The following is a 21,150-nucleotide window of genomic DNA, read 5'->3' as shown; positions in this document are numbered from 1 at the left end:
AGAGATTAGTGGCCCAACATAAAAACAAATCAAAGTAAGCAAGTAGGGTGAGACTCACCTTCACATTCACATACAGGTTTGAGGTTTGAGGTTTGAGTTTTGAGTGAAGATAGCAAAGAAGAGAAAGCGCCGGTTTTGATTACCAGGCCTCTCAAACACAAAAACCCACTCTTATTTTTGATATTTTCTCATTCTTATTCTCGACAAACTCTTGAGGGCAAATTTGTTCACTCTCTTCAGTTTTGGGCTACTGCTCTCTGCTGCTATGCAATGTAATGTAATGAAGTTTTCTCCTTCAAATCTCTCTTCTTCTGATTTATGGTCTGTTTGGTTTCCCAAGAAAAATGAGACAAACAAAACGAAAACTTTATTGGAACTAATTCCAATTGGGTTCCTTGTTTTCTTTTTCTCTTTTTCTTTCTGACACTTACTCGGCAACCAAACAGGTGTTGCTGCTTTTCGATCTAATTTGTTAATGGGTCATCGTAAATCCATTCAAATGCAGGGTAGGGTGATCTGAGATAAATTGCATTGCTTTCACAGTTGTTATCTCCTTGGATCTTGAGGTAAGTACTAAGTTGCCTTGCAATTTGTTTCATATTTGAGTGAAATTCCAGTTTCTTTCAATTTCTCTCAATGACGTGGTTGCAGAGATGGAAAAGGAAGGGAAAAACCAAGGAGAGTCTAAAGCTACAGAGTCAGACTTTGTGTTGCAATGGGGGAACAGAAAGAGGCATAGAGGTATGAAGCTAAAGAAAGACCAAAGCTTGACTGACACCAAATCGCCAGACTCTTTGAGGAAGAAGAAAATCCCTTCTCGTGCCGCCGAGAAAGACTCTCCGGCTCCCCTACCCCACCGTATCAACAAGTAAGAAAACAAAACAATTGGTTTGAAGCAGCTATTGTTCAACTAAGAGCTTGCTTCTTATCTTCTGTTTTCTATGGCCTGGCTTTGAAAGATCCCTAGTTAAAAAGAAATAAAATTGAAACTTTTTATTAATGCCTTAATTGTTTGGTGGAGTTGGTCTTGCTGATATTATTAAATCCGAGTTTTCATTACTTTAGTTTTACACACTTCTCAACCAAACAGACTATCTATCTGGAAAGGAGAATAGAATAGTGTAACATAACATTTTTTTTTCTAAGTGATTGATTGTGTTTTGATCGCAGGAATTCAGCTTCACCGATGAATAATCGGAAGTCATTTGTTGCTTCACCGGAGAAGGAAGATCGGTATTACACAACAAGGGGTTCAGTAGGCGTGGATGAGAGTGGGAAGGTGTTAGGATTAGATAATCATGGTCATGGTCATGCAAGGGATGACAAAGGAAGCCATGTTTGGCCAAGGTTGTTTCTATCATTGTCTAGTAAAGAAAAGGAAGAGGATTTCATGGCTATGAAAGGGTGTAAGCTACCTCAAAGGCCGAAGAAAAGAGCAAAGTTGCTCCAAAAGAGCTTACTTGTAAGTTTTTCATCACCTTAGGACGATTTCAGAAAGAGAATTTGTGATGTGGGTGTGACTTTTCTCACTTTTGTGTGCAGTTGGTAATGCCAGGTGTATGGTTATCAGATTTGTGCCAAGAGAGGTATGAAGTGAGGGGGGAGAAGAAGGCTTCAAAGAAGGTACTCTCGCTCTCTCTCTCTCTTAAAAAAATTCAGTTAATTACCAACCACATCATTGTTTCCATTCTAAGGACTAGGCTTGGTTTGGTTTGGTTGCTGGGAAGAGAAGAAAAGAAACTTAGATTTGGAATCTTAGATTGCCTTTAAATGTTCTGGACCTGAGAAAACTGTCTCCTCAAAATAGTGTATCAAATTGAAAATGTCATGTGTTGTTTTACCATTTCCATCTATTTTTCCAGCAACCAAACAGAGACCTAGAGTTTTTGTTAGGTAATTATGCAAATTTGCTAGAAAGTTATGTGATTGGGTTACCATATGATGCAGAGACCCAGGGGATTGAAGGCCATGGGAAGCATGGATAGCGATTCAGACTGAGAGATAGACATGAGGACAAAGGCAAGAAGAAGATACAGCTTTTTTGGATAGTTAGGACTCGAGCAGGCAACTAGGAACACAGATCAAAGCGGGGGAAAAGGGGAGATAAAAATGATAGAACTGATGAATTATCTTCCCTTGGTTGTCTATGTAGAAATTGCTTTGACACTTTTTGAGAGTTGGAAAATAAATTTCATCATCTTCCCTAGTGTTCTCATGATCACCTTTTTCTAGTAAAGTGTTCTATTCATTTCATATCATGGGTCTCCTAGAACGGCAAGCTTGTAAGGTGTGCATGGCGTTTTACGTGGTTGTAAATAGTTGTATTGTTCTGTCAAAAGGAAAAGCAACCGCTTAGAAGGGTTTAAACTTTTGTTTTGGTGAAAAATATTACCATACACGATGCAATTAACAAGATTTAGCCAGAATAGCAACCATTCTATTCGCTTCACTCTACACATTACAGTGAATTAATGGGAACGGGATGTCGTTCATATTGAAACATCAAATATTTTGTACAAATGAAATGACCCAGGGTTCACATTATATGACACCTTAAACATCAAAACTGTAGCTGAAACAACAATAGCTTAACTAACTACATCTGCATTTGCTAACTTATATGATATCTTCCTTAAACTAAACATTCCTATTTCTTTCCTATTTTACCCTTGCATAATCATTTACAAGATCAAACCTATATTCATTCCGTGCAAAACAATTAACAATTAATTGTATGTACAAATACAATTACAAAACCCCCGAAAGCCCTCTTCCCTCCTCCTCTTCGATACTGGCAGAAGCAAATGATATACACAATAATACATACAGGCCACGGAAGGGAGCCTCGAGTTTTCTTCCACAAGCACCACTTCACATACATCAGCGCACGTATCTGGAAAACGCATTCTTGCTCGCTGAGAACTCATATCTTGGGACTTGACCTTGTATTGTAGAGCTGAGTTCCACTAATCAAATGAATTTCTCACCCGACACCTGGCCCATCTTTGCATTTGCAGCTGTGAGAAAATTACTCACATCATGTGTGCCCTGCCCTGTTCAGGAATAAGTCCTAGTTAGTCTTTTTTTTTTTTGGTGGGGGCGCAAAGTCCTAGTTAGTCTTTAAGAAGCTCCTTTCCCAAAAATTTCTATTCTGGCATCACATTAAGTCCCAATATAAATGCATTACAAGAAAATATTTTAACTGACTAGTGCATGAAGCATGTTATTTTGGTAATTCAAATATGATAGGGAAAGAAACTAGGTATGTAAAGCAATGTATTCAAAGTTCAAACAAGAGCATGCCACATTTAGAGCATTAACACTTATAGGACGTATAGGGAATGCATAAGTTGAACAAATTAATGTGGGTTTACAACAATGGTACAGTGGAAAACCTGCTAACAAAGGAAAAATAAAAAAAGAAAAAAAATATGTAAATAAAGTGACAGACTACTTACCACTAACTTCCTTATCCTATCTACCAATGCAAGTTTTTGCCAAGCTGACGTCGGCTTTTTATTGCATAAGCAAACGAGTTTCGGCACATTACACAATGTAAGTTAGTGGTGCAGATATGTTGTCAGTGTCCTTGTGATGCCTGCCTGTTCTTTTATATTTAAGGTTTATAACTCTTAAGAAAACATTCAAGGGGGCAGGCAAGTAGTGTTTGCATGCATCTATGTACACAATCATTTAACGCAAATCTACACCATCCATATAGGAAAATTAGAACGAAAAAACAAAAAAATCAATCTTCCCTACCAATACCATAATTCCATTGAGGAGAATAGAAAAGAAAAATATGCTAAAATCCCAAAAAAAAAAAAAACAGCAGCAAGAGCAACAGATACATAAGAGGATTGACTACTGCAAAGAAATAGGAACGGACAGAAAATTACCTTATCATGTTTTTTTATTTGTGGCCACCACAACCTGCCAGCAGGCAAACACGATTCATGTCCAGCCCAAGCAATTCAAAATTTTGGGAATGTGCTCTCAGACCAAAGGAGAAAAAAATAACTGAAGCACCACCACTGAATACTACAAGGCTTCCAAGGTTATCGATGCTTTTGTAAAAACAGAAAGAACAAATGGAGCTTCTTCCCCAGGGTGTATAGTTGTGGGCACTATCGTGTAACCTTTTGGATCTGGATCCAAAACCATTTCACAAGATATTTCTCGAGAATTGACATAATCTGTCCCGCCGACTGATTCGTGTAGGTATATGTTGTAAGCAGCACGACGGCCACGAGTTTTAAGTATCCTCATCCCAATGTAGAACATCATTGAATCATGACTGGATTGATAGTTTCTGAAACCAGCAACTGTTCTTGAGAAGCTCACACCCTAAGCATAGAGAACATGTGAGAATAGTTGACGAAATCCAGTAATAAAAGATAGTTAATTATGGATATACATCTGCAACAGGGTTCAATGTTAAAGATACCTGTGTCAACGTAATGAATACATGAATTGGAAATGAGGCATCTGGCCCAGTGGCCCTCAATCGGAACTGTGGATTTTGATGCCATGTCTCGTAATCTTGGCAGCCACCAGCACTATAACCTCGCCATTGGCCATGAACAGAATAGCGCATCTCTGGGGGGTAGATACGACAAACATATATTGAACGAAAATGAATTTGGAAGTCTTGCCAGGACATCCAGAATATGCCATCTTTTGACTGTTAAAAGAGAGAACATTACAAAAAAACAAAGTCAGGGACACATCAATGAGGTTGAATTGAATGGCAATAAATAGGTCATCAATGGTAATGAATCTGAGATGGTAACCATGCTGTTTTGTCAAAGGCAATGACAAGGTAGACTCGCATATATCGTGGGAAAATGAAACACAATAAACAACCTGTGGAACATGCTTCAGCTTGTGCTTCATCCTATCTGTCCATTCAGGCGATGAGTCAGACCAAGGGCCATTCCACTCAACTTCATTGGCCCATGGATTCCTAATCTGAATAAGCTTGTGCCCATCCACCTCTCTCACCTGAATAACAAAGTTATGTAAGTGTGACCACCTTAATCAAAGTTTCATTTAGTTGCATAAGATAAAACATGACTAAGAAGAGGTGACCGTCCAACTCACCTGCAATAATGAGTAAGCATGACCTTGCACAATGCCACTGGAGGAAACATGTACGTCTGAACCTGATGGACTGCCAGCACCAAGAAGAAATCCCTCTTGTTTGAAGCGCAACAATTGAGACCATAGTCGACCACTCGCAAGATCAATTTGGGCCTGCGCACTCCTCATGTCAATCTCCTCTCCAGCACCTCCAGTAAGGTCTACAAGAGCATCTTGGACAAGTCCACCTTCTAATGCTTCATAGGAGCCATGCAATTTGGCATATGCCTTCTCCAACAAAGAGACCCACAACTCGTTACCTTTCCTACTAGTAGCAAATGCTGGTTTACCCGGCGATTCACATGGAATCCAATCATCAACAACAACAGGAACCCACTCACCCTAAAGAGAGGTCAGGAACAAGCTTTAGCATGCTAATATTGAAGATAGCCAAGAGTTCACTCAAACAATACATCATCGGATACCACAAACTAGTAAAGAGTTGTGCCGTTATCCTAGTTAAACATTAAGGAACTTATCATGACTGTATCCTAGAGTGAAAAATTGGAAAGAATTTACACCAGCCTAGATGCAAATTTATACAAGAAATTCATATGTAGCACTAAATGGTTTAAAACTTCTTCATTGAAATTATTAAGTCACCTGAATACAGAAGCGAACAGTGTAGATTCCTTCCTCATTATATTCTGGAGTAATAATCACTTCAGATATTCGTGAAACCTCCGTCAGAACAGCAACAGCACTCAAAAACCAACAATCACCCAGTCGGCCCTATTTAGAACACATAATCACTCATGGGAAATGCTGAGCAAAATAATAGTAAATTTAACTGCTATCTTGGCAGAGGACCAAACCTGACAAACATCAGAAGGATTGGCAGTGCCAGAAAACAAGCACGGCTGAGCATCCAACCAGCTCTCTTTTACAATATCAGCAGGCCTCATCCATTCAAAAACAACCTAAATTACAAAAACCAAAACAAATTGAGACATTTGAGATCATAGATTCACTCAACATTAAAAACGTAATCAGAAAACCTACCTGCAACTTTGAGGGGGGATTTCCCGGATCTACAAATAATGATTGATCATCTGGAGGAAACTCCTGATCAGTAAAATGTGTTTCTCCCTTTGCAGAGAGGGCTTCTTTGACAGCCAATTCAACTGAAAGCATTCGTTGATTGATTTCTTCTCGTGTTTCCATCCTAGGTTTTCTAAACCTCCTGGCAAAGGAATCCACATCAACCAGCACTCCATCACGTTCTGACCTTCGTTTCCTCCCACTAGAATATTGCCCATCCCAATCAACATCATCCCTATCATATAGATCCACATCTGCAGGATCGCTATCCCATTCATCGACCTAGAGAGAGAAAAAAAAAGAAAGAAAAAGAAGCAGAATCAGTTGATATGTTTAATCACTTACATCATAACTAAATTACATTCCTTGAAATTCCAGCATGAAGCGATATGAAAAAATATATCAACACGGCGAAAAGCACATACTCTAGAGGGTGAATCTGCCCACTGCCAATTATCTTCAGGAAAGTCTATCATATTAGAATCAGTTGTCCCAATAGCTGAGTGAAGAGCAGCAATATCATCTTCAGTTAAGCACCTTCCCCATAGGAACACATCCATAATATGCATCTTAGACTCAGCTCCTTCGCTGTCCGACCTCCCAAATGCATCCATATCTGTAGGTGGTCTAACACCAACCCAAACTTCTGTTCCTTGTTCCCAAATAGTATTACCCACATGCAATGGTAAACCAGTCTGGTAGGCATCAAAACCACCATCCAGATAGCAAGTTGCCTCACCTAAATCAGCATCAATTGTCATTGTAACCAAATGCCACCTGAAAAGCAAGTAGCCTCCAGTGAGATTCAACAGTCATCAACAAAACAAGTATACATGGTTGAAAAGGCATGATGAAGCACTGATTTCCTTCTCAGTCCTAATACAAGATTATTAGAGGAAAAATAAGTAAAAGAAAAGGAGAAAACCATCTTACACACAAACATAAGTGAACAAATAAAGAAACCAAATACTGCTCAAAATAAATGGAAGGTGTAACAGAGAAAGCAAGAGGACATCTACGACAATCACAAAATGTGCCAATAATTTTGTTCAAGAAAGGAAAATGCCCAAACCTTCCATCCGCAATACTAGTTGCACTAATACTCCACTCCTTTGCAACAGTAGTTTGTCTATCACCTTTTGTAATCAATCTAAGCCCAACTTGTCCAGCTTCAATACCTTGCTCAGAACCAGCTACCAATATTTCCCAGCACACTTTCTTTTGAAACTCAGTGCCTAATAGGCAAACAGGCCCAGATACAGGTTGAATCATCACTGCAATGGAAAAGCTAATCTTTTGACTTTGACAGATGCTGGGATCAATCTGGCCACAGTGTCTGCCACTTGTCGTTGGTTCATCATCAAGAACACATACAGCACCGGAAATTCCTGTCTGCCAATAGCATTAACAACCACAGTTTTCATAATTAGGTTTGTTGACAGCTTCTAGAAAGGAGCATAAGCCTCCATTGATATATCAGGAAAAGGCAAGGCCAAACTGAAAAAGGACGCAAAGAGATAAGCAGGAAAAAAATAGATTGGTATAAGATAAAACAAAAAAGTAACAGCACAAGGTATTTGAATTTATTATTGGACCACCTAAGATGGATTGATTACAATCCTTGAAATGAGATGGATTGATTGCATGGTTTGACCAATTAAGATCAAAAGCAGTTGATCCATGCCATGTATATCAACCACACACTCTCTATTTGTTTCCAAGTGAGACTTTCACTCAGGCATGGATTCCAACTCAAAGTATAACACTTTATTCTATAAGACTACCATGTGGAATTGTCTTCCCAAATCCAGGCAATAAAAAGACCGGGTACCATTATAGAGCAGGACAAAGTACTCTTGGGGCAACACAAGTCTCATATCATAAAGTTAGGATGTCTCATTATCCTTGCATGGAAAGAGAGATGTCTCATTTAGACTAAAATCTTTAAAAAATGTCGGAAAAAATCTGAGATCGAAAGCCTATGAGTAAATGAAACTTCTATCCTACATTCTTTTTTTGTATGCACAGGGATGATGATGCTATCACCTTTTTCTATGAGAAACTAAATGATGATGCTATCACTTATAATGGTTTGCTCGAAACAGTTTGATATAATATACAACACCTGAAGTGCTCGACGAGCTAACTGAGCTATGCGTATTCGACGTGCAATGCTTGAAACTCTCTCTCGAGCAAAAGAATCATCAAGAACAGAATCACCTCCTACTGCACGCACTGCAGCTGCCATAGCTGCTGCTTCCCTGCTGCCAGCGTTAGGAATGGAGGAAATCAGAGAAGCTTCTATCTCCTTCCACTTACGTTCTTCCTTCTCCAGGAGAGCCTTCCTTCTCTCTTTGCCTTTCCCCTCTTCTTCACGCCTTTGCATTAAGAGTTCCTCTTCCATCTCTTTTTCTCTTATATAACTACACAATAAATATATTAAAACAATTAGAAACACAGGGAGAATGTTAATATTTACATTGAGAAAGACCCAATGTAAGAAGAGAACTCTACCTCTCTTGAATAATCTCAAACTGCCTACGATCCTCTGGCATCCATTTTTTTATTTTCTTAGCACTTAGGTCTGCAAACCCTATGCTATCAAGAAAAAGTCTCAAGCGTACCTCATCCTATTACAGCACAAAACTGTGTTATCATTGTTTACAATAAAACAAACATAAAACGGATGGCAAGCAGCAACATTCGTGATTTACCTGTACTCGTTCTGCCTTAGCAGTCAAACCAAGCAAAAGAAGCAGATAACCACCAAATTTATCCCACATATACACCCATTCAGTATCAATCGCCTCTTCCAAAGCCAATATTCGTGCATGAGCACACATCTCTCTTCTGTGATCAACATCATTAGTTGGTTCATGGCGGAAAGTCCTTCTATGTCTCATTCTGCAGAAGAATGATCCTGCAACTAATTCCTCATTTCTTAACCGATCTCTCAATTTCATGACATCGGCTCTGGGAAGCACAAAATTTCCTGCCCTATCACGCATAACGGTGGGATCTCCAACCAAAAGAGCAGCTGAACTGGCAGACCTCTGTGGAGCAGAATAAGTTCCAGATAAAGCATTTCTGGTCTGCATGGTTAAGAGAATAACTTCCCGTTATATACAAACACAACATACGCCTAATCAAACAAGACTCAAACTTCAGCTTTGGAAGTAATAAACATAAAAGTCAACATGGTAAACTTTGGTGCAAGCGTATAAAAAGGTATAATGTGGTTAAAATGTAAAATGCTTGTCAATTTATGGAGATAGTAACCAAACTACTTCTATGTATTATAGGTTTATAAGCATTTCATTCATATCAACAATACAATGCCATTCTGCCATGCTCCTTTCAAAACTTGGCTAAATACTTGTTACACTAGTGTTAATAGAATATTAACAAGAAGTTCGGAAGTTCAAAATGTCACAGTTACCAATAAGATTCACATTTTTAGGGTATTTGGGGAAGAAAAGCAAGCAACACGCATTGCCAAGTGCATAACTTCGTGATATAGTAATTCTTGAAATCCCACAACATAATATGTTCAACTGTATAATATTTATTCAGTATTCACCATAGCTTATCACACCCTAAATACTTGTGTGCGTTCCTTCCATAGTTCCATGTATATATGTAAAATCCAAGAACAATGCTTGAAAAAGAAGCTCATAACAATATTATTCAGACCTTGGTGGCAGATCTAGCAATAGCTTGAACAACCGTTTCCTTACTAAGAAAGTGTACTGCATCTTCCATCATCTAGATATAAAAAAGAACATCTAGTCAGACAAATAAGCACAAAAAAGAAAGAGATAGAGACTGGATAGCATATAGAAACAAGTAATCTATTGTAAAGATCTCAATAAATCCTCAGTGATAACAAAACAAAGAACTGGTGCAAAATGACTATGTAGAATGAATAGATGTCAGATGAAAAAACGAGAGCAAAGTGCACAAACCTTGAAAGTCAGGCAGGGACGAGAGAAAGCAAACCCAAAGGCAACAACAAGAGTAACTGCTGAAACAGCGGCACCAGCAAATGGTGGATATATTTTCAAACTCGCAACGACACCCCAGCCCTCAGTTGCCAATGCAATCCCATAAAGCACAAGAAATGCAGCACTATTACGGAGTACAAGTCACAAATATCAGATAAAAACATATGATCAAGCTAATCCGCACGCATATCACATGTTGATACTAGCAACAAGGAGACACATCATACACAGGATATCTAACAAACCTGACATTCTTTCCACAATCTGCATGAGCATCGTAAACATAGACAGGGAGAACTCTTGGAGAATAAACAACAATAGGAGGTGAAAGAAGAACCTGCACCAAAGGTCATGTAACACAAAATCAAGAGGCTGCAGAACTAGTAGAGATAAGAAGAAACCAAATACTAGTGTGAGCATCACAAATTTGATACAAATATATTGAATACAACTCACGGTCAATGCTCTCCCAGTGAGAAGAAACAAGAATAAAAAATAACCAACGGAAGCACCAACGAATGGTTTATCTGAACAATGAGTAAAAGAGATAAGGTTAGCAGCTAGACTGATGGTGAGGTAAATAATATGCAACTGCTAAACTGATGGTGAGGTAAATAATAATAACAGTGACAAATTTTCACCTTCAAACCATCCAACAAGAAATGCAGCCAATGCCAAAAGAAAAGCAAGGAAGCAAACAAAGAACATCTGGGTCCTTGTCAAATAGAAATTGTTTGAGGCCCAATGATGGATAGCACCAATAGCTAGTACAATCATCAGAAGAACTAAAAGAAATGCTACTCCAATCTGTTGTAACGTCAAAAGAAGCCTGTTAGAGAGGTCAACTACCTCTAAAATCTTAGAAGAATCGAGGAAAACAAAGTTTGTCTTCTCTTACCGTCCATGGTTGAACTACAACTATAACAGCTGATATTGCCCCAAGCAGAAGAAGAATCCCAATGGTAACAATGATATAAACACCCCGAGAAAGTTTCCAATCATCATCCTTCCTGGAAAAATAAAATCCATAGCATTTCAAAAAGTTGGCAAACCCATTACTCCACAAAGTTCTAATGTCTCAACACAGCAAGCCATGGAGTTCAGCCATAAATCAGTTACTAGAAAGAAATAGAAGTTCACTCACCATTTATGCAACCCAGAGCAGAGAGACAGCAATGCCGGAATGCAAATTAAAGGAAGTAAAGCAGCAAGGAAATCACCCTTTGTTGGAACTTGGTCATCTCTAGATTTCACAACCTCCATATAGGATGCACCGCAAAATGCCACAAGGACAACTACAAAAACAGGGTAGTTTGACACAATACTTGAGCAAACATAATTATGAAACTGACTTCAAGTACCAACTACCTATGTTCCGATATGAAAAGAAGAGTTTTAAAGAAAGCAAATCTAGACAAATTACCTGTAAATATCCCGACACACACAGCAGAAGACAGGGAGAACCGGTATGTTGCAAACCATGACACAATCGGCAGTACACCAGTGACCACCAAAGCAATGGCAGAAGCCATAGCCCAGCCAATGTACACAGACGATGCATAAGGAGAGGTAAAGCTTTTCTGTTCACCAGTCCATCCTTTGTATCCTAAGTCATCCAAGGGCTTTGCAGACACTATTGCACCAAGAGCTAACACAGACCCAGCAAATAATGTTGTACATAAGACAAGAATAACACCCTGACAAAGTACAAGATGGAATTAGAATTACCCAAAATTTCAGGGTCAACTACAAATTCTGGTGCAGGGTGAAACAGTAGAAGAAAAGATACTATACTATGATACTATCTACTGAGATGTAAGACACCTCCAGGGCAAATGAATCCCATCCCACGAGTGCCCAAAAATTTTGACACCACAACTACATAAATGCCATTTTAGCTATTCCAACAAAAAAAAAAAAGTCAAAACAAAAAATATTCAGCATTTAAGACTCACTTCATATAAATAATACGCATATATATAGAGAAATCTCATTTCTAGAGCTAAAATCATTGTTTCCAGAGCAATGTACAACGATTATATACATGTAATGTTCTGGAAATAAAAATTTTAGCTTTGGCAACAACATCTCCTCTATATATGTAAACAGACTAAAGAAAACCACATTATGGAGCAAAGAAATAACAGAACAGAAAAGTGAGAAATTCTCTGCACGGCAATAGTTTTCTTTTTTTTTTTTGGGAGGGGGGGGGAGGGGGGGGGAACACAAACACAGGATCAGGAACAAAATCTTTTTTTTTTTTTTTTTCCAGGTCCAACCTGGAGTTTGACAGAAAGCACGGCAGCCATAGACCCCAAGTTAAGCCTAATGGGTCAGCAGGCACAAATTTGTAGTATTCCATCTATACTACTGTAATCCCATATGCTCCAGTACACTGAAAGAACAAAAGTTTTTGTTTTTTCTTTTTGTAATTTCAGTGCTTTGTTTTTTAAGATAAAGAAGTGGCACTCCAAGAAATAAATAAACAAATTATAAGAATTAGGGCCCAGTTTTGGATTGAGATGTGGCCAAGATAAGCAGCTTACTTTAAAAAATTTCAACCCAAAGGTGTTTGGTAAAAAAACTAGAAGCTGCTTATTTTCAAAATTGGAGTCAAACGAAGATGTTTTGGGGTTCAAAATAAGCACATGGGGGGTTGCTTTACTTCACAGCAGCTTTCTCTCGCAACTTCTTTACTTCACAGCAATACCAAACTGGCCTTAAGTAGTGAGATGTAAACAGTAACCAATGCCCATATCTGTGCAGGTCATGTCATGCAGTTGTGCTAAAAGCCTATAAACCATCAATAGCTCATCCAAAACATAATAGATCTTACAGTGCTCGGGTGCTCACATAAAACATGGTGTGAATTCATGAAGTACAAACCTCTTTTGTTCCACGGATTTGATGGTTCCCTGCAGGACCTGCACATTGTAATTGAGGAACCCAAAACTGGTAGCCATTACGGATCCATATAGGAATGGCAACAGAAAGGCATGCCACCATGAGTGGGAAGGTCAAGGACAATCCAAGAAGAACGGATGATTTGCTGCAAAAGAAAAAAGATAGCATAAATAAGATTACGTTATTCCTACATCAAATGAAACTGGAACTAAAATATCAACTATTAATATTTGTTAGAAAGAAAAACTTGGAGAAGAAATTGAGTGAGCAACCAGATATATTTCATTTATAGAAAGAGGTGAAGACAAAGAAATCAAAGGTTATTTACAATTACAGCTTGTTTTAAAACAGTTGAGAATTATAATTTTGGACAAGAGGCGAATGGGCATCTTGCATTAATATACTTTAACCAAATAAGTTGACCCTAATCAGTTTGCAAATGGCACTAAAGTCATAGGCTTTTGATAGTAAGTATGACAGATATAGACTGCTTTTCAGACACAAGATTGACAAGCAAGTAAAAGAAAATCCCTTTTAAAACCAAATGTTACCACGCTATACGAAATATGATCAGAGATTTAGATGATATATAATATTTGTGAACTTAATGAGAAAACAAGTTTCATATGACTATCTTATAACACAAGAAAAAGGGAAGGCCTCTTTGGTCCATTCAGACATTGACAATCCTTCAATTTAACTATCCGATTGATGATAAACAGTTGTAAATGTGGAAGACTCGTTCTCTCCATATATGATACTCTAAATACTCCATAAAACAGTATCAGAACAACAGAATAACTTTCAACAAAGAAAATAATTAAGTGATAAGTGAAAAGAACATACCTCAAGAAGGAAAGCAACAATCCAACACAAGTGCTGAGCAGCCAAGCAACAATACCATACTGAAGAAACATGACATGTTCAGAAGAGAGACAACATAAGCAATAATGCAATCAGAAATACCATAAGCATACACAGGAAAACATACATATCAAAGTACAACATGCAGGAATGCCAAAAACAGTGAGGTTCGTGTGGCAATTCATCGCATAATTAGAGAATTACCAAAATTAGTTGAATGCAAGCCAAAATCACAAGGGGGAGTTTAGCTAAATTTCCTCCAGCTGACACATTGAGCAGAAATGCAAGTAGCTATTCATAAAGATAAGCTTACCACTTCTTGGTATCGTATATAAATTTTTTTTTGTCAAACACTTTTAAGGATATTCTCTTTAGATGAGGGCTTTGTAGTGGGAAGGAAGACTACACGAGTGTAATCGTAACAAAAATATTCCCATGCAGTCAAACAGATCCAATCACGACCTCCAAGGCCTTTTCTTTCCAATCATATAGTTCAATCCATCCTTACTACAACACAACAGACATCCACACTAGTACAATAACAATAAACAAGTCTGTTTCTCAAATGTAATTCCACCATGTCAATCGATCATGAACACTTGAAAGCAATGGCACATCAGCTATTTAATTCAATCCAAAACCAAATCACAAATCCAAATTCAGTGTGGGGAAGGAAGAGATGAAATGAAAAGACCACCTTTCCAATCTAATAAAACATTACAGCTTAATATGTAGTAAATACCTTGCGGGGTTTTGAGGTCATGGCCATTTCTTCTGCTTGAAGTGATCGGAGAAAAGCCATGATTGAACAGACAACAGGAGATAACAGCAGCACCGCAAAGCCAAATTCAAACTACAAGCATAAAACTTCATAAATTTTATACATGACCAGGTACAATGTAACACCAACAAAATTAAATTTAAAGATTTCTCTCTCATCATCAATCTGAAGTATATTTAGAGGACAATAAACTAATAAAATAATAATGTAAAGTAAGAAGAGCCCTTGCTCACCTGTTGATGTGTGGCATTAATTATTTTGATTGTCTTTGGACGAAAAATTGCCACAGTAATTGTTTCCAGGATGAAAACAAAACTAAAGAGAACCCATGCTCGCTCTGGGGTACCTACTACATGATGCAAAACAAGTCTAGATAATTGAAGCCATTTGTCAAGCCCATGAAGCCTCAGTTCTTCTGACAAAGAGATTTGATTGGGTAAAGCATTATCAACACTGTTTGAGTCAACTATAGTGATATCTGTATTGTCACGATGATCTCTATCAGCATCCAAACTACTTCTTTGAAGTAGTGCTAGAATGGTTGGATCCAAGCTCTTCTCCTTCAACATCATAGCAAAGTTAGGATCCAACCCTTTATCCTGCAATAGATTAACCAGTTCAAGATCACCTTGCCTTGCCCTCTTCTTTAACATAGATGTAATCCTGGGGTCATTCAACCTTTCTTGCAATGCAAAAGCTAAATTCAAATCCAAAGTATGTTGATTGGCAGAATTTGATGCACTAGATTCACAGCCTTGACTTTCAAGACCACTACTAGAACAAACCACCAATGTGTTATTGTGATCAAAATTTTTGTCAGTAAACAATGTTCCCACTTCAGGCTCTTGGATTACCGAGCGACAAGAACTGCTACGCAATGCTATACTTGGTCTTCCACTATCTATGCTCTTATCACTATTAATCCCCTCATGAGAACTTGCAGTTCGTAATAGAACATTAGTCCAGTTATTAGCATCAACTGAGCACTGTGCTGTGTTCCTGTTACTTGCTTCAACAACATTACTGAGGCAACCTGCTTCAACACTACTACTACGTTTCATACTTGAGCCACAACCTTCAGATGAGCTTGATGAACTGTTTTGTTCTTTTTTGCGAAAGCCCTCTCTGAGGCGAATCACAGTACTCTGTAAGGCATCTCTCCTTGCAGCCAATGGGTTTGATATAGATAAATGACGAGAAACCGAAGCACCCAATAAAACAGATGCTACAACTGCATAACTAATGCAGTGCCCCAAATACCTGGCAAAAAATTCGCAATATCCGTGACAACCAAGAGAAACCAAAAGCAGTGACATTGCAATTAATAGTCAAAATAATGGACAAACCAGTAATGGACCCCAAAGCAAATGAGAAAAATCCGAGATGTGCCAGCAACAAATAATGCCGCAACACGACTTTGAAGGAGTTCGAACCCATACAAGCATGCCCCCATGTTCCAATCTACAGCATTACAGATGTGCAAAATTAAATACATGAATCCAAATATAAAGCATGCAAATAGACAAAAAACAAATAACACAGTGGTTTGGTTTACCAAGAATGATGACAGCAGCTGATGTAATGGCTCCAAGCCAACGTGCCTCCTTTGCAGTCAGGCCATATAAGATTGAGTACACAAGAAGAACTACAAGTGAGCCAAGGTATAGAAGCCCAAGATGTGAAGCCCTACATACACATAATGAAATCAGGATATGAGGACACTAATTGAACAAAACTCCGAAAATTTAAAACCAGATGTAAATATTTAATATGCACTACATAGTCTACATATAGGCATAGATATATTATAAAATTCAACACCAATCAGAACTTGAACCAACCACATCATATCTCCCTAAAGGAGGGGATACCCTGAACAAAGTCCACAAAGTTCAATAAGATAAGTAAAAACTCTACAAGGATTATCTAGACCATTTATTGTCTGCGACACAAATCTGTTCACCATCCCTCTTTATCTGAAATCATATTTTATTTAAGCTAAATTTTCTTTATAATCATTAATAAAAGGATGTGAAAGAGGCACAACTATCAAGCATCTATTAAAAAAGAGAAGGAAAGGGAAAAAGAAGAGCTGAAACAACTTCAGAGATGGACTAGTAATTCCTAACGGATAACAATACAAAAGATCCAGCAATAAGTGATGAAATAAAACATGAACATTAAGGGCCTGCCTGCTAGACTGTCGAGGATATAGCTCATTAGGGTCTGGTGGTTCTGGTAAACAGGCAACAGGACCCACTTCTATACAATCAGAATAAGCAAATTTGTACGCCTTCCTCACATATTCATCGACATCCAAGCCATTCCCTGCACATATTGATATAGAAAAGTTGTACAGAAGGAAAACCAACTGTAAAGAAAAATTGATTGCAGCAATTACAAATTATCACTTCAATGAGATAAATTTCTTCCAACTGCAAAGCAGAATGCATTGAAGGAAAACCAAACTAAATAGGACAGAAATTCGCAATGTGTACCATTAAACACCATTCTACAAATAAAGAGCATGTTGATTGCCAAGGCAATTGCTGATACGCCAAAAAAGAAACCAGAAGGCGAATACCGCTGAGATGCTTTCGAACCAGCTGTAACATATACAGCACAAAGTTCGTAGGCACAGAGAAGGGCAACAGCCAGAAGAAGAAGAATAGCAACAGCCCCTGTTAACAAAATTTGTAAATCAAGTTTAATACTTACCAAAAAAAAAAATCTATAAAAGACTTATTATAAGAACATGAATATAAAAAGTGAAAATCTCATCTCATAAATATTTAAAAAAGTAATACTAATGTAACTAGATACCCAACATGGCCTTCCAAATATGTGGAAGGTAACTTCAATATGAATGCACTAGACCCATTGAGTATTCATCATTAATTTCCCGCCACAACTTATATTGATTTAGAAAAGTCCTTTTCATTGGCCATTTCTCTAATCTTTTCCACTTTAGCGGATTGGCAGAAAGCCAGGGACAACAGATGCCCAAGCTCTAATGGCATGGTAGCAGCTCAGCCAACAATGTTTGTTCATTTTTAATCTATATTGAATTCATGTATCCCATTACCAACTCACCAATCATATCAGGCCCAAGACTCGATTTGTAATTAAAATAAGAAACCATCTTTTCTTTATGGAATTACCTTACATGGCTTCATTCTTATTATCTTGAAATTTTCAGGTTTTACTATCTATTTGTAAGGATTAAACAGTCAGATCAGGAAAACAATATGTAAGGAATACATACTTGAGCTTTGCCATTGCGTTCGCCACCAAAGCATGATTGAATAGAAAGCCAGTAGAAGAGCAGTACCAGCCATTATTACAGCCAGGCCAATTATATGTCGATCCAATATTACAACCAACCAGCTTCCCCATATGATCAGTACTAGTACTGGAGAAATGACAAGTATCCATGCAGAAAGAGACAGAAAACCACATACTATATCCAGCTGAGGTCCATGGAAGATATCTGGCCATTTCCTGGCGAAGATCCAACTGAAATGACAGATGGAGGTGTTACTATTATACTTGGAGTTAACACAGGCTACGAGTGAGAAGGAAAAAAATTTGATTCTTTGAGCAGCATAGCAAAAATCAAGTACATTATTTAACAAATAGGCAACATTAAAAATAATCACAAATAGTGTAGCTAAGTACATGAACCAACATCATTAATTTAAACGAATGTGCAGAAGGCTTCCTAAGAAACTATGCCATTTTCACATCATCAGGAATATCAGGGGTGGCAGTAAAAAATGACCTACTCAAGACTCCTCAATCAGTAATAAGGTTAGATTTTCACTTTTCTCTCTAATACAATGCCTCTACAATACAATTCAAACTCCATCATTTGGTAACTAACCCAGTCAAAAGCATGTATAAATAGAGGAAAGATCCAACTGTTTGTCATCCATGGTACTGTTCCACTTGAACAAAATGCAGCATCTAAGACCCTCAGTATTACAGCAAAGCAAGCCCTTCAATAGGAACTGACCCTTAGTTGACAAATTTGGATGAAGAAACAGTCCATGCCCACACAGAGGTATATCAACTGAAGAAATTATTATCCAAAAGAAAAAAAAAAAAAAACACACGCACACACACACAAGAAATGGATTAAGACCAACTTCCATGCAGATGCAATTAAAAAGTAGGGTCTGTCTAAATTGAGAAAGATATCAGTAGGCAAAAGGACACTATTTTGGCAATCATTTGTACCCAATAATACTCAATTCTAAGTGTCCTGCTGAAAAGCCTCTCTACAAAGTTAATAAAATCCTAATCCTTGTATTTTCTCATCAGCATGTGTTTATAATTGACCAAAGAAAACAAATTTATGCAGGTCTAACCAGCATTGTTTACTGTAAGCTTCAGTTCCAAATAGAACCATAAATAAAAATATAAATATCTAAAACCAAAATGTATCTATTCAAATATGATAAAGAGACTTCAAGGGGAAGTTAAATAACGAAAAACCAATAATCTTGTGCACTTCCTAACTTCCAATAACAAAATTCTTCACTATGTAGCCATATGTGCCCAAGTTTACATTTGAACCCAACGAGTGAGTCATGCGTTCTTAAAAGCCTGGGAATAATTTTCCAGAGCTCCTAGGGGAATTCTTCAGGAAAAAGGATTTTCCACTGCCCTGTCGATTCTGCCTAGCTCAATTTTCTGAAACAAAATACAATTCCCAAAATGCAGACTGAATACAACCCTTAGCCTCTATTTTATAAAAGCGTTAAACCCCCAAATTACATTATTTACCAAGTGCAATCATGAAACTTTTAACTGTATACAGTTGTATTCCATATATTAACAAGTACATTAAGACAACCATAAATTATAATCCAAATACCATAATTTAAAGCAATGCATTTAATTTACTCTTTAGTCTTGGCAAAGATGGTAACTAAAGATTTTCCAAAAATTTGAAAACTATATGAAATTACCTATAGATCCTCCACGGCCTCCAATTCACAAGCCATAGTATAGAAAATGAAGCTGAACCCAAAAGCGAGAAAAGGGTCCCTGAAATCACGCATGCCAGCAGCACGTGACGCTCATCTCCTTCCATGGCTCCCTTCTCTCACCTACACAACACATGCATCCAAACCCATTTCCCAAATTCCAACGAGGAGAGAACCGAAAATAAATCAAATTCAGTAAAAATATCAAAGTTTGTAAATGCGTTTCGCACCCACTAGGCAGCAATGGCCTAGAAAGGCAGTAGCATGGTGGTGAATTCAGGGAAAGAGGGTCATTTGAAAATGGGTTTTGAAGTCTGAGACTAGGGTTTGGAGCTGAAATTGGAGCTGAGCATGAAGTGGGAAGTGAGGGGCAGCTGAAGAAGAGTGAAAGCCAAGGTTACTGAGTCAACACGAACCGGAAGATAGGAAAATAGGGTTTGGTTGGTTAAAGATTTTGGCTTTATCTTTCTTTGGTTTCTCTCACAGATTGTTTCACAGAGAAAGAGGGAGAAAGCGTAAAGATTAAAACCCTACTGAATACTGATATCTTTGTGTGAACTGTGAAGTGAAAAAGGGAACTTTTTTGGAGAAGAGAGAGAGAGAGAGAAAGAGACAGGATAAAAATAAAAATTATTTTGTAGAAAAAAGTTAGGACAGTGGCTATAAAATAACAGCTATCCCTGTGCCCTTGGGGAAATTACACTCACACTTGGACCATGCGCGTGTAGTTAACGTGCCAATTGGGTAATGGGAATTAGTGTACTTGGTAGGTGTCTATTGGGAGGTGGCCTCAGCAACCATGGTGTGAGAGTGAGAGTGGAATTCTCATGTGTGCATGTGTATGAATTTCTCTTCTCACCATTATTCAGACAAGAAAATAAAGTATTATTTCAATTATTTACCACATTTATGATTTTAATATTTTAAGAGTCAAGATTGTTGCCATGGAGTGATTTCTTGGATTAGTAGGTGTAGAATAATGTCTCCCCACTACAGTCTTTGTTTAATTAGGTAAAGAATTAGGAAGGTGGGTTACTGGGTTTTTGTATATTTTTTATTCTTATAAATTGACTTGTAAGTTGTAGCCAGATTGGTCTTCACTCTACCCTTGACAGAGAGTACCTTTGTTTTACCCACTAGCCGACTGTAAAACAAGGTGTTTCGACTGTAAAACAAGGTGTTTAGTGTGTCAAATCAAATCAAATGTAAACCAATCCAATACCATTTCAACTAGAAGAGCTGGGAGCTCAGACCTCAGCAACAATGATCTCCAGTTTTTTCCAAGTTGGTAAAGAATTAGCAAAAGCCTTCATGCCAGGAAATACTTACATGATGTTAGGTTATAATCTGGTTTAGTACATTAAATATTTAAAAACGTTTTGGTGCCTCTACAAGCAGTATGGTTCATTAGGACACCCAAAAG

At 37.8% G+C, this 21,150-nt stretch overlaps 2 protein-coding genes across 6 annotated transcripts; one reads left to right on the top strand and one right to left on the bottom strand.

Annotated features, from left to right (window-relative positions):
• The first annotated feature begins 44 nt into the window (after nt 1–44).
• Nucleotides 45–2,291, top strand: LOC147295963 (uncharacterized). 4 transcript variants are annotated; one of them, XM_086242519.1, is made up of 6 exons: nt 45–272; nt 447–566; nt 652–868; nt 1,171–1,462; nt 1,543–1,623; nt 1,948–2,291. In XM_086242519.1, the coding sequence occupies exons 3-6, from the start codon at nt 654–656 to the stop codon at nt 1,996–1,998; spliced, it is 639 nt and encodes a 212-aa protein (XP_086098645.1). In that variant the 5' UTR covers nt 45–272; nt 447–566; nt 652–653; the 3' UTR covers nt 1,999–2,291. The 4 variants fall into 4 exon arrangements, with proteins under 4 accessions (XP_086098645.1, XP_086098622.1, XP_086098637.1 ...); XM_086242496.1 differs by having other exon boundaries at nt 506–566; nt 1,948–2,290; XM_086242511.1 differs by having other exon boundaries at nt 45–277; nt 506–566; nt 1,948–2,290.
• A 177-nt stretch (nt 2,292–2,468) lies between these two features.
• DEK1 (calpain-type cysteine protease family) lies at nt 2,469–20,310 on the bottom strand. Of its 2 annotated transcripts, none has more exons than XM_086244021.1 (31): nt 19,710–20,310; nt 18,002–18,252; nt 17,235–17,417; nt 16,929–17,064; nt 16,292–16,422; nt 16,083–16,197; nt 14,970–15,996; nt 14,698–14,808; nt 13,938–13,996; nt 13,074–13,236; nt 11,611–11,884; nt 11,332–11,482; nt 11,086–11,197; nt 10,829–10,994; nt 10,644–10,714; nt 10,433–10,524; nt 10,149–10,311; nt 9,877–9,948; nt 8,898–9,275; nt 8,698–8,813; nt 8,309–8,606; nt 7,256–7,575; nt 6,609–6,960; nt 6,145–6,465; nt 5,958–6,062; nt 5,746–5,874; nt 5,104–5,484; nt 4,867–5,004; nt 4,448–4,684; nt 3,900–4,347; nt 2,469–3,053 (listed from the first exon to the last, which is right to left on the bottom strand). In XM_086244021.1, exons 1-30 carry the CDS (start codon nt 19,832–19,834, stop codon nt 4,042–4,044), a joined length of 6,483 nt encoding a protein of 2,160 aa, XP_086100147.1. In that variant the 5' UTR covers nt 19,835–20,310; the 3' UTR covers nt 2,469–3,053; nt 3,900–4,041. The 2 variants fall into 2 exon arrangements, with proteins under 2 accessions (XP_086100147.1, XP_086100155.1); XM_086244029.1 differs by having other exon boundaries at nt 2,469–3,048.
• Between the last annotated feature and the right edge of the window lie 840 nt (nt 20,311–21,150).

The sequence above is a fragment of the Dryas octopetala genome, chromosome 1 (assembly GCF_963921425.1).
Source record: "Dryas octopetala chromosome 1, drDryOcto1.1, whole genome shotgun sequence".
NCBI classification, from domain to species: domain Eukaryota; kingdom Viridiplantae; phylum Streptophyta; class Magnoliopsida; order Rosales; family Rosaceae; genus Dryas; species Dryas octopetala.
The sequence above is the reverse complement of the archived record's forward strand: the minus strand, read 5'-3'. Positions and strand labels throughout refer to the sequence as shown.

Excerpts from the sequence above, each read along its gene's own strand:
- LOC147295963 (XM_086242519.1), top strand. The coding sequence starts at position 654 with ATGGAAAAGGAAGGGAAAAACCAAGGAGAGTCTAAAGCTACAGAGTCA. Across the intron at positions 869-1,170 it reads CTACCCCACCGTATCAACAA|GAATTCAGCTTCACCGATGA; the intron begins GTAAGAAAACAA and ends TTTTGATCGCAG. Across the intron at positions 1,624-1,947 it reads AGAAGAAGGCTTCAAAGAAG|AGACCCAGGGGATTGAAGGC; the intron begins GTACTCTCGCTC and ends CATATGATGCAG.
- DEK1 (XM_086244021.1), bottom strand. The coding sequence starts at position 19,834 with ATGGAAGGAGATGAGCGTCACGTGCTGCTGGCATGCGTGATTTCAGGG. Across the intron at positions 11,885-13,073 it reads AAATCCGTGGAACAAAAGAG|GGTGTTATTCTTGTCTTATG; the intron begins GTTTGTACTTCA and ends GTACTTTGTCAG. Across the intron at positions 11,198-11,331 it reads TGCTCTGGGTTGCATAAATG|GAAGGATGATGATTGGAAAC; the intron begins GTGAGTGAACTT and ends TTATTTTTCCAG.